This window comes from Sipha flava, unplaced genomic scaffold, assembly GCF_003268045.1.
Source record: "Sipha flava isolate LNK unplaced genomic scaffold, YSA_version1 167_pilon_pilon, whole genome shotgun sequence".
NCBI lineage: Eukaryota > Metazoa > Arthropoda > Insecta > Hemiptera > Aphididae > Sipha > Sipha flava.
Window position 1 is genome coordinate 549,392 of NW_020271856.1, and position 13,814 is coordinate 563,205.

General features: G+C 24.3%; 1 protein-coding gene across 1 annotated transcript; it reads left to right on the plus strand.

Annotated features, from left to right (window-relative positions):
• The first annotated feature begins 35 nt into the window (after positions 1 to 35).
• On the plus strand, positions 36 to 13,590 carry LOC112679739 (anaphase-promoting complex subunit 1). Its single transcript, XM_025549647.1, has 32 exons — positions 36 to 284; positions 339 to 497; positions 674 to 914; positions 1,054 to 1,148; positions 1,452 to 1,608; positions 2,527 to 2,660; positions 2,726 to 2,859; positions 4,561 to 4,668; positions 4,752 to 4,979; positions 5,148 to 5,340; positions 5,452 to 5,618; positions 5,703 to 5,904; positions 5,964 to 6,024; positions 6,100 to 6,569; positions 6,637 to 6,789; positions 6,876 to 7,043; positions 7,176 to 7,347; positions 7,426 to 7,700; positions 7,834 to 8,018; positions 8,694 to 8,928; positions 8,992 to 9,154; positions 9,289 to 9,651; positions 9,807 to 9,933; positions 9,992 to 10,213; positions 10,285 to 10,486; positions 10,708 to 10,943; positions 11,013 to 11,276; positions 12,248 to 12,386; positions 12,469 to 12,669; positions 12,728 to 12,914; positions 12,973 to 13,095; positions 13,508 to 13,590. Exons 1-32 carry the CDS (start codon positions 261 to 263, stop codon positions 13,588 to 13,590), a joined length of 5,871 nt encoding a protein of 1,956 aa, XP_025405432.1. The 5' UTR covers positions 36 to 260.
• Positions 13,591 to 13,814: the final 224 nt, after the last annotated feature.

Here is a 13,814-nt window from a genome sequence, read left to right on the forward strand (position 1 = left end):
CAGTTTCTTATCATACGTTGTTGATAAACCCCGGTTATTCCATAATTTTCAAATTTTTAAAAACGTGTATTGCTCAGTATTCGTTCGTAATACTTGTATTTCGTGTCATCTGACCCATCATCTTTAAAGTGAATCCGATGAATTATCAATTTATTTTAAGTACATTTCTAAAAATTTACTTACAATAACACTTTTATTACATCAATCATACTTGTTTGTATATCAGTTCGAATGCTTTAAATCTGGATGAACATAACGCAATGTTGGCCGCCACCAACCCACAAGTGAGTTAAACTTACATATACATTTATATGATAATATTAATTCGCCGTTTTTAGGTGTTCATACCTTTTGGGCGGCAACATATAAAAAATAGATTCATTGGTGAAGTAAAGACTCCATCAGTTGGATATTATGATCGTCCTGAGCTGCATGCTGATGAGTTTCTGTCCAAAAAAGCTACAACTCTATCTCTGGAAGAATCAAATAAAACTAAGGCATGTATTTTTTTGTTTTAATGCACAATAATGGAATTTTTCTGAGATTAACCTATTAGTTGCATTTTATTTTCCTTCATTTTTTTAATGTACATATTGAACATGTTAATAGTTATACTCATTACCTCATTACATTTATTTTTATTATTAAACCAAAGTTATATATTTTAATATAGCATCAAGAAAAATTTATTTTGAGAGAAAAAGATGGAGCTGAAGAAGAACTGTTTATTTTTGGCAAAGTAGTAGTGCATAGTCGTGGAAATGCATTTAAATCTACTGCTGATAAAGAAGATTATACACCAAGCTGTAGGTCATTGATTTGTACATATACAATGGAAACTAATGTTAGTCATGCTTTGTGGAGTAAATTTAATGTATCACCAGAGGAAAACAGCTTTGAAATTAAATCTAATGGTAATTTTTTGTTATTATCAATAGAAAATTAAAATGTTAAATAGTTGTAATATTAATTATAGAGATAATTTTACTCTGCCAAATGTACTATTTGATAATTTACAGTCTATTAACATATCATGTTAATGTATTTTTATAGAAAAAACTGTATCTTGCATTTGTATAGTAGATGCAAAAAAAATAAGTTTATATTCTGAAGGAGGAGATGTTTGGCATACGCCATTATATTTCAAGGTATATTATGAGTATTAATTTTTTTATTTTAATGCTATTAGTTTTATTATAACATTCTATTTTATTTTAATATCATACTGTTATTTAATATATAAACATGTTCAATTTATTTTTATTTTTTTATTATCATCCTTTAATTAAATGATTAATAATATTTACTTTAGTTAGAATAAATATTTAAATTAATACATTTTATAAACTAATTTAATACTTTTTAACAGTTTCATTGAATTATATTATTATTATTATTATTAAATTGGCCATAGATATATTAAAACAAGATAAAATTGTTTTAATTTTTAGGTTACCTCGGTTTGGAATACAAGTTTCGGAATACTTATTGAAAGAGATCTGGGTCAAGTGTCAATAGATATGACTGGAAAATCTTTACCGCTACCTACTATATACTCATTGAGTCAACCATTAAAAGAAGTATTACCTTTGTTCTTATTAAAACAAGGTATTTATTAATATCATTACCTAATTGCTAATATTTATTAAAAATTAATTAATATCAGTAGATGAGAGGGAAGGTTAATGTGTTGCAAGTGTTCTAAGGTTCTTTGGGAAATCCTGTAACCAAATAGTTTAAAGTAAGAATTAGAATAATTCCTTTTTTTAATTTTAAAAAGTTTTAGAGAAAGTCATTATTTGTAGAAGTATTTTTAGTAAGAAATTGAATTAGGCTAATAGAATGTCTTATAAAAAAAAAAAGTATCCCAATTAATTATAACACTTAAAAATGCATATGTATTTTAATAATTAAATAAGATATTCAAGTATATAAAAGATTGATTGCTTCAATTATCACAATCATAGGAGTTTTTTAATAAAAAATTGTGTTTACTTTGTAATTTTAAAGGACGGTTAATTTTTTGAATTTCTAAACAGTTTTTCAAATAATTAAGAAACAAAAAATAAATTACAAAATTCTTTAACTTAAGTTCTAAACTTAATACCGTCTAGTATCCTATCACGCATTATTCCATTAGTTTAAGTATTCTTACATTAGTATTTTAATGACGTTTTTAGTGATTATAAATATTTTAAATTTTCAATTTAAAGTTGGGGCCTACATTGTTAAGAATTTTAATTTTTAAACTATATCAAACATATTAAGAAATATAAGCTTATCCATTCACCCTATTTCACTCAGAATTATTTTTTCAAGAGCATTGGTACATTGATTTCAAATTAAAAAGACCAATGCTGCATAATCATTCATTCATCCATATATCTCACTAAATCTCAACAGTTTTTATTTATATTTTACAAATACATTTTTAATATTGCCTCTTGGATTTTATTATGTCTATTTCTATACTGTGAAATGTAGCTTTTAATAAAATATTGATCTTATACTAATGAACCTTTTTAGGTAGTGTATTACAATATGCAAGAGATTGTTTAACTACAATTGTTTTTACAAGTATTGAATTTAATATATGTTTGATGTATGATATGTTAAATGGCTTACACAGTGTTTGGAGGATTAGAAAGCCTACAGCTGAAGTATACCATTATTTTATTTTAGCTTTCTGTATTTGATATCTTGTAATTCAATTAATTTATGTTAGGAGTGCAATATTATGTGTGGTCAAGATTCAATATATTCTTCTACAACAAATCCTTCTTATATTCCAAGTAACAGTAATCAAATAAATGCAATGTCTAATTCATTAGTAGCTGGCTCCGGATTTTTAACTGACAGGTGAGTAATATAATGAATCAAAAATGTAGTAATTAGTCAGATAATTATCTGATATATTGATTTTTATATTATAAAATGTATCAAGATATGAAGAATATAAAGTATAAATAAACAAATAGTATTAAATATGTATGCTATCAGCAAGTATAATTTTTTATTGCACGCTATAAGACATTGTAAAAAAAAAATGTAAATTAAAGGTAAACTCTTTCAAACCATTCTTGATTCATAATTAGTGTTCATAAATTTTGTGAACTGAAGATCGGTTAAGTCCATAGGTTTCTATGTACCAGCTGTAAATACATTGGACACACATATGATGGGATGAACATGGTGTAAAGTCGTTCATTCCGTACATAATTTGGATGCTTATCAAATACACATTTAGTCAGTGCCTGCTTAAAACTGTAGCAGGGTCTTTTTTTGTATAAAAAGTATTATAGTGTAAACTACAATTATTTAATATTACATATTTGTCATTATATGTTTTTGTTCTATATGATATGCTTATTTTCTTATGGTTTAAATCAGGGATGGAAAACGTTATTAAATATAATAATGAAATCAATTAATAAAATGAAAACAAAAAAAAAATATAACGAAAATGAAAAGTATTATACTATTATTATTTATTACGAAAAAAAAATATATATCTATATATATTAAATTTAATATATATATATTAAAAAGTTTATAATTCTGATAACTAATAGGTAATTGTTGACAAATAAAATATATTAATAGCATAGTGCATTAATTAACTATAGTCCACATGGCACATACACATTGCAGTGGTGGCAATAAAATTCCATTATCTTTCACGACGACGGTCATGGTTCATAGTGTAATCTATAACATGCTTGCCGCTTCAATTATTATGATTATATTATTATCTATTGATTTTATCAGTTGATTAGGAATTAATTTGTTTTATAATTTATTGTACTTACTCATTATCCTATTGGCTATAATAGTTAATTTTAACAATAACAAGACTTTATAGAAATCTAAACTAGTGTTTTATTTTATATCTTTACTTACTCTTTAGTCTTTGCTCTTTACCAATGCACTTTTTAAAAACGTTTTAATTTAAAATTTTGAATTTTATTATTTTCATATAAAATATAAATTATAATTTTGATTTGATATTTAAATTTTAAATATTAAGAATAATTTAATTTAATTATTTATATATTAATTTAGAAACCTTTTAGAAAAATAACTTTTAAAAACGTTTAAAAATGTTAAACAAAATCAATATTTTTTAAATCAATAAATAAAAACAAAAAAATCAAAAACGTTTTCCATCCCTGTTCTAAATTCAATGTTTTTTTCAAATTACTTTATATTATTATGACAATATGATATTGTCGTATTATTATAGTAAAATTTGTGAAATTTGCCTAATCATATTAAAATATTCTCTGGATCTGTATTGAAATCATCAAGTGTCTTTTTGAATTACTGTATATAATATTTGATATATAATTTATAAAGTAAATATTGTTTTAGCAAATTTAAATTTGAATATTGTTATTATAATGTCTAATAGAATATATATTCCAATAACAGTGATTAAAAAAAGAATTCTCTGCCTATAGTATATTCTCATAAATACAGTGCTCAATGAGTATATTTATATTATTTAAAAAAATGCATGTCTATATTAATTAATTCATAAATATTTATTTTTTACTTTAGATTATCATTAAACCACCCAGTGAATTCTAGTCCATTTACTTTTAACAGACGAAGTACTCCTAATATAATATCACCATTTAATACTTTGAGCCCAATGACTGCAATCAGGTTTATATTTAACATTTTATCTATCATATAAAAAAAAAATAATAATTTTTTGATATTAATTTTAAAATAATTAAAATTTTTAGTCATTACAATTCCTCTGTTTGGAATAGTCCATCAAATACTTCAAGGAGAAGTTGGCATCCAAATGCTACAATTACTAATAGTCAAGCATATAACACACCATCCTCTATGTCTCGTATAGTTAATGCTAGACTTGGTCATGGAAGCATGTATGGAGACAACAATTCTAAACCAGTTAGTCCTGATATTTGTTTAGAATACATGTGGACTGAAAATCAAAATAGTATGGGGTATATATTTTTACATTACTTTTAACCATTTATAAACATTTTTTTCTTAATTTTATTTATAATTTATTTTAAATTTATTAATCTTAAATTTCATAACAAAATTATTTTTAAAGCTATACTATTTTAAAAATCTATTTAATTTTATGTAACTTAGATATTGATGTTTAGGAATCAAGTACAATGTGCTTCTACAAGAGTATTTATTGCTTCGAATTTTGTTGAAGAACAATTTTTATGTTATTTATTGCCTTCTAAAAAACAGTTAATATGTGTTGTATTGGAACATTCAGAAATAAATACTAATGATATATTATTAGGAGATGTTACTGTTCTTTCAGCAAAAGATGCCGCATATTTACCAGTAATTATTTATTGTATATCTAATCTTTTTGTAAGACCGTATGTGTGTAAAGCATTTTTATTGTATTAACTTTATTATTACGAAGATTTTATTCATTTTATTTTAATCTAGGCAAGACATTTAACTGTAATAATGGATTGTCAAAATAATATTTCACTGTACTCTGGGATACTAATAATTGGCTCGGTTCAATTTGGAAGTTTGTCTTCAGCATTTGATGAAAATACTTCTTACTTTACAGCAAAAAATAAGTCAACTATTGGGACCCCCTTAATTAAGTAAATTTTTCATGAAAGTTATTTATTTACAATATTTTGTATTAATTTCTTGATTTTTAAATATTATAATAATTTTTAATATAGTCGAAAAAGTTTATTGTCATCTACAAGAAATGAGGATATTCAGTCAAATCAAAATGCTAGTATTATTTCATCGCCTTATGAGTATGAATCACAGTTTATTGTGCATTATGAAACACCATATTCTGAATCTTCAATAAGTTGTTTTACATCAAAATTGGAATTAAAACAATTAAGAGATCCAATAGCTTCTCGTGTTACATTGGTATGTACTATTTTCATTTTGTAAGCTATTACAAAATGTGAATTTTGTGTAATTTTTAGGTTCATGTAGATGAAAGTATGATTCGAGTTGATTTTCCTGTTGTTAGTTCTTCGCCATTAGGTTTGTAATAGAAAAAGTATAAATTACTTATATTTTGGTTATTAATATACTTCATCTAATAATTCTATTTTATAGTTACTAAATGTTTAAACACACTTAAAAATGTTCTTCAAAAATCAATTGTTATGGAGTTTATGACAAAATGGTATACAGTTAGAAATGCACCAGGCACACAAAATATATCAGGTGAAGAGGAATGGAATTTATTTCTTCAGATGTTATTTGGATTAATAGGCTATAATTTGGAGTCTTTACCATTAACTCATGATTCTATAAATGCAAATAACGATACTCCAGCAAAGTCAAAGAAGCAAAGAGTTTTAGATATAGGCAGTGATGAAGATTGGACATATATGTTAAAATCATCTTTTAATAATCTTCGTGGCGATAAAATAGCAGCTTCCCTTGGGTTGAAAAATAAGTCAAAAAATTATCCTTTAAGTTTTCATCATCAAAATACAATTTTAAAAAATGATATTGATACAAATGCCGTACTATTTCCATACATCTATGATATATTATTTTCATTGCATTTAGTATATGAAGTATGTATTCTATAAAAAAAAAAATTAAAACATTTTTATATTTTATTTATGTTAATTAATTTTCAAGGATTTAAAACTCAACACATTGAAAAATGATTTGTTGCCAATGATTGTGCAGTTATTATATCAATTAGCAACTGATTTAAAATTAGAAGAATATGTTTATCATTATTGGAAAGATTATCCACTGATTTGTAACAGAAATAATTTATCATCAGTTGTAAGTATATATCACCTGCTTTACAAAAAACAATCATGAATATTGTTTTAATGTATTTAAATGATAAATGTTATATGTTTGTGTAGTCTAATCAATTGAGTAATGAAAATATGAAGAAATTAATAATTCCACCATATTTTGAACAAAGTCCTCCAGATATATTTAAATTGTGTTTCTTACTAATGAAATATTATAAAGCCAATCCTTATCCTTGCATAGAAAATGTCAATAGAAGGACTAAAAATATAATTCAGGTACAACATATAATTAGTATTATTTATAGTAATAGGAAACAAATATTTATATATTAATTTCCATTTCCTGAATATTAATTATATAGTATTGTTTAATCAATTATAAGTTCTTCATATTTATTATTTACATAGATATATGGTTCACTGTGTTTAAAAAAGAAATCTCACATGAAAGCACTAATGAAAGTCATTAATCCTGCTGGTGTAAAAACCCATACAAATGAAATCATTTCTTTAAAAAACATAAATTTAAAATGTAAAATATCAAAATATCATCAAGTCACTTATTTTATGTCAAAAATTGGTAATATTACAAACTATTTTCATTAATTTATTTATGTTCACTAAAGTAAATTAAAATTGTTAATTAATTTTTTTATAGGAATTACACAACAAACTTTACTAACTTATCCACCTGGAGTTGCAATCTTATTATGTGACGTTATTGATAAATGCAGAGAAAATCCTCCTACAAATTGGCCAAAATCAACATATGAATTAATAATGCGGGAAGATTTAGCATTCCAGACATTAAATACATTTTCCAATAAAAACAAATCTAAAACTATTAATGTTGAAAAATTGATTGATTGGAATGATGCTGGTGAAACAAATAGTAATATTGTAAAAGATGGCATGGAAAACCTGGATGATGAGGTATAAATAATGAGATATCATTAATTTTTTATGCTAATTCTTCATAAATTTGAATATAAAATTATTTTATAAATTTTCTTAAGTTACCAATAATTAAAATACTAGTACTTGTTTTTTTAATTATTTATCATAGATTATGAAACTGCTATGGAACCATGATCATCGTATCACAGATGTAAGAAATTGTCTACAGTCTTGTCATCCAGTGACCATAGGAATAAAACAACCACCAGAAGCTAGTGACCATGACTTTGTTGAAGAACAGGAAAAATACTTGTACTCTATATGTTCAAGAACAATGGCCTTACCAATTGGAAGGTGAAATTTATTTAATATGATTTAATAATAATAATCTTTTACAATAGATTCTTATTTTGTTGGAATTTTATGGAGAACAGTAAACATTTCAAGAAATCAAAATATTTCATAAATTTAATTTTATTAAATACATTTTTAAGTACAATTATATACTGTTAAATTGAATTTTTATAATAACTCATAAGTTAATAAAGTTATCTATGATATATTTTAATTCTATACATTATATATTTTAGTTCAAAATGTAAAAGAAAAAATATTTATTCTGTAAATAATGTTGAACTATGAATATTTATACAAAAAAAATATAATTAATAATGTTCTCTTTAATAAAGTGTATTACAAATTTTCAAATGAAAATTAATCTAGTTTGGAATTTTAAGAGATATATATATAGAAATAAAATTATTAGTTATTACTTAGTTACTTAAATGTTTGCATGTTGTTTAAATCTTCAAATTTCATCAAGGAAAGGTTTTTAAAATATGTTCTTAAAGTACAAATAATTTATTACATCTTTTTAAAATTACTTATTAATTTTTTGTGTAAACTTTTAATAGTTTTTATTGATTATATCAGATTCTTTGTAACTAATGTGTAATACTGATATAATTATTGATCTTATAGTATTTTATATTTTTAATTCTTAAGTATAATCTAATTTATTTTAAATAGAGGAATGTTCACTATGAGATCGATCCAACCTGTTATTACTGAACCACTACCATTACCAAAACTTTGTTTGTCTGGTAAAACTCCACGAGGTGCTGCAGTTGAACTAAGTCACATAGATGTTGTTCCTAACATGAATCTTTGGCCATTATTTCATAATGGAGTTGCTGCTGGACTACGAATAATGCCTTCAGCTGATAATATTGATTCTACTTGGATTTTATATAATAAGCCAAAAGTATTCTATCATAATATTTAATTTATAATTTTATGTATATTAATTTAATATACAATTTTTCAGAGTACTCCAGAAGCATTACCTGAACATGCAGGATTTCTTATGGCATTAGGATTGAATAAACATATTACTAACTTAGCTACAATGAATACTTATGAGTATCTATGTAGATCCCATGAAATGATCAGTATTGCCATACTTATTGGATTAGCAGCGGCTAAAAGAGGTAATGTTCTAATTATCATGTATATATTAATCACATTATTATAATGTTAATCAATAATTATTCTAATTTAACATTAAAATAAAACCAATTATTTTTTATAAAAACATTCATCTATGTTTAATTATATTTATCAGGTTCTATGGACACAGAAATAACACGTATGTTATGCATCTTTATAGAATCTTTATTACCACCAACTACAATTGAATTAGATATGAGTCAAAACCTACAAATAGCAGCATTATTAAGTATAGGTCTTCTCTATCAAAAAACTGCACATAGACATATAGCAGAAGCATTATTGTCTGAGATAGGTCGTCCTCCTGGTCCAGAAATGGATAATAGTATTGATAGAGAATCTTATTCATTAGCAGCTAGTCTTGGTCTTGGTTTAGTTGTGTTAGGAAAAGGTTCTGATGTTGTTGGACTTAGCGATTTATCAATTGCTGATACGTTACATTATTATATGGTTGGAGGACATAAAAAACCTTTAACAGGTAATGAAAATAATTAAATTAAAAAAGAAAAAATGTTATTTATAATAATTATTCATATATTTATTTACAATTTAATTTTTAAATTTTAATTGTTGTGATATATTATACAATGATGAAATAATCTATAACCAATATTTTACTACATTTTGGTTTAGGAGCACAAAAAGATAAATATATTAATCCGAGTTATCAAATTCGTGAAGGAGAAATGGTAAATGTAAATGTTACTGCAAGAGGTGCTACATTAGCCTTAGGAATGATGTATTTCAAAACAGGAAATCAGTAAGTTACAATTGTTATAATTATTAAATTTTAATTTATTGAAATTTATATTTTATAGAGCTGTAGCAAATTGGATGAGTATACCAGATTCCCCATATCTTTTAGATTTTACTAATCCTGAATTTATATTACTTAAAATGTTAGCCAGAGGTCTAATAATGTGGGATTACATTTTACCCACAAAAGATTGGATTGAACAATTTGTTCCCCAATCCATTCGACGTTATTGCTTGGTCAAACCTAAACCAGGGATAGCAAATCCTGATTTAGAAACTATCAAGTATCTTAAATATAAAATATCTAATTAAATTAAAAATGTACTATAAATATTAATAATATAATTATTTTTAGTCAAACATACTGTAACATTGTAGCTGGCTGTAGTATGGCAATGGGTTTGCGTTTTGCTGGATCTGCTAATGAAGAAGCTTTTAATACTCTTTTATCTTATTGTCAAATGTTTATATCATTATGTAGTAAATCAGTAGCTGAACTTTGTGGAAAATCAACTATTGAAACTTGTATAAATGTTACACTAATATCATTATCTATGGTAAATTATTGGTAATATATCTATTTTAAATACCTTGCATACTGCAAACATTTTATATCGATTAATCATTTCCATTAATTTTGGAAAGTTATAATACATTTGTAAGTGATTGCTGTATTGTTCTAAAAAAAATTTAAATATATTTGATATTGGAGATCTTAAAGTTGACTTCCTTTTGAGTTTTAAGATGTTCTACATTTATATTATTTATTTTTATTTAGGTAATGGCAGGTACTGGCGATTTAGAAGTATTGCGTATTTGTAGATATTTGAGATCAAGAGTTAGTGTTTCTCCCCATAATGTTATTACATATGGATCTCATTTAGCTACCCATATGGCTTTAGGACTATTATTTTTGGGTGGTGGAAAGTATACTCTTTCGACAACTTCAGAAGCAATAGCTGCACTTATAATTGCATTTTACCCTCAATTTCCAATTCATAGTAATGACAATAGGTAACATTTATTATAACATAACAAATTAAATATTATCTGATTTTTTTTTTTTTTTTTTTTATGATACAGATATCATTTGCAAGCTTTCAGACATCTTTATATTTTAGCTACTGAACCTAGAATCATATTACCAAGAGACATTGATTCTGGAGACTTGTGTTATGTCCATTTAAAAGTTATATTCCTTGATTCTAAATATTACCAAAATCAACATTATACTGTTAAAGCTCCATGTTTATTACCTAAATTATCATTATTAAAAGAAGTACGTGTTGAAGATGGAAGATATTGGTCAATAGTATTTGAACGTGATAGAAATTGGGATAAGCTTGAGTAAGAAAGTGTTGAATTTATTTTAAACTAAATTTAAAAATTGTAGAATATATTTCAATACAATTTTATGTTAATTATGTTATAGTAATTTGTATGACTTATTTTAAAATTGTTATTATTTTCTTTTTTGTTACTTTTATTGCTCTCATATGAATATTATTATGTCTTATTTCTAAATTATCTTTTAATAATTTTGTGTATACAGTAGTCACTCGATAATTCGAATAACTCTATAAATCGAACTAAACGCTGAATCCTCTGAGAAAACCTCTATAATTAGAAGATAATACTTGTATTCCAGTCCCCTCAATAATTCAAAATTTCTGTTTGTGGAACTCAATCTGCAATTCAAATTTTTTTTTTCATAATCTCTATAATTCAAATTTGCTTTGACGTAGTTAGACATATGTTCATATGTTTAAAGATTATATACAGCTATTTGACATACTTGCAATGAAATTAATAACGACGGCGATTAAATATTAACATAGTTTATAAATTGTTTTGTACCTTACCTACCTAATCTAGACTTTAATCATATTATTTTACCAAAATAAACCTCTAAAATGGGTAAACAGTTGTTGAAATTGAATAAAACGTAGCCAATTGGAATATGGGTACTGTAAAATATTAGTGTTTGTCGATCACCGAAAAAATTAAAGTGATCATGGTGGTTGAGGCAGGTGAAAAAAAAAAGAAGTTGCTCTACGTTTTTGTAACCAGCCAGCTTTTACGCTTTCAACTATACTCAAACAAAAGGACCCTCTTACATTAACACCTTAATCATTAAGGATCAGACAGAGAAAATTATTATATTAATATATATATATATATTATATTCATTTTTTTCCCTCGATTATTCGAACACTCAGTAAATCAAAAACCTCTCTAAATCAAATTTTTAGCTTAATCCATTGAATTTCGAATTATCGAGTGACTACTGTATTTCTTAATAACAATTTCAATTCTAGAAACATGTTGGACAATGTCAGTTATTTAAATGTCAAGCATAAAGCTGGTCACTTATCATATTCAGAAGATCCAAATGGTTACAAATCTCTCATCGCCCAAACTTTGAGTTCAAATGATTTTAATTCCTGGTCTATTTCTGTAAGTTAAAATGGTAAATTAATTTTTATAAACAAATTTTAGATGGTTTGAACTATTTTAAAATATGTATTTTAATTTACAGCCTGAAACCATCTATGGATTTTCTTCTGATCCAAAAATTGTTCAAATGGTTCGTTACTTTTTAAATCTGAGTGGGGATAAGGTTAACAATCCTTATCAAGTATCTCAAGTATCTGTTATTCGACAATATGCTCAAATATTATTTAATTGTATCGTTCATGACAAAATATTTTTATTACCTTTATGGATGCCAATAATGAAGGTATATAAGTTTTTTTTTTTATATAGCTAAAGTGTTAATAATAACTATGTTATTTTAGACATTAAGTAATTTACCTCAACCACCTAGTAGTTTTTATTGTTGGCAATTAAAATTATTTATTGAATCAGCAAGTACTACTATTTGTTGCAAGGAAACATTAAATGATCGACCAAAACTAATTCCTCTTTTATTTGCTTCATCAATTGATATGTCATGTAATTCTATAATTCAAAATTGGGAAAAAGGTAAAAAAAAATTTAGATTAGTTGAATTAATAAAATTAATTAGTTCTTGTTATTACAGAAGGAATATCAATTAAAGTATGCTGGGATTCCTCAAATATTCAAGACTCAAAAACTGAATTAATTAAAAGTGCATATTGCACGTTATTGGAGATTCCTCATAAATCTAAAATACCCGAATGTGGTAAGCTTTTTGGTTTCAATTCTGCATAAGTACTAAAATATTTATTGAATAAACATTTTTTTTATTCTATTATCTTTTTTTATATATGTTTTTAATATCTATATGGTTTTATTTTTCTAGAAATTAATAATTTATGTATAATTTTACTATTTATAATTTTTAATTTAAAAAATATTTTCAAACAGAAAATGTACGAATAAATGCATTAAATTATATCAGTAATTTATATTTTTATTCTCATTTCTATTTTAAATCAAAATGCTTAATTATTTGTTTCATATGGTATTATATTCTATTAAAATAGCAATAGACACATTTGTCATCAAATTATTCTGATAAATACTAAATCATAATTAAATAAATACTAAATACATTTATCAAAAATAATTAATTAATTAAAAAAATTTTTCAGCTTTGGCAGATCCACATTTGGCATATGAATACACTAAAAGTCTTTTCTTACCATGGGAAACAATTAATAAAATATGTTCATAATTTAATTATTATTTAATTTGATTGTAAACCCACTATTTATATAATATTTGTGTAATAACTTTGTATATTAAAGTACTAAAATAATGTGAATACATTTAAAACTTAAATAAGATTTATACATAAATATATATATTTATATATTTTAAATACATTCAGTTTAATTATTTACATACCAACTAATCATTCTTATTTTATATTAATTTAAAGTGATTATGAAAACTAAA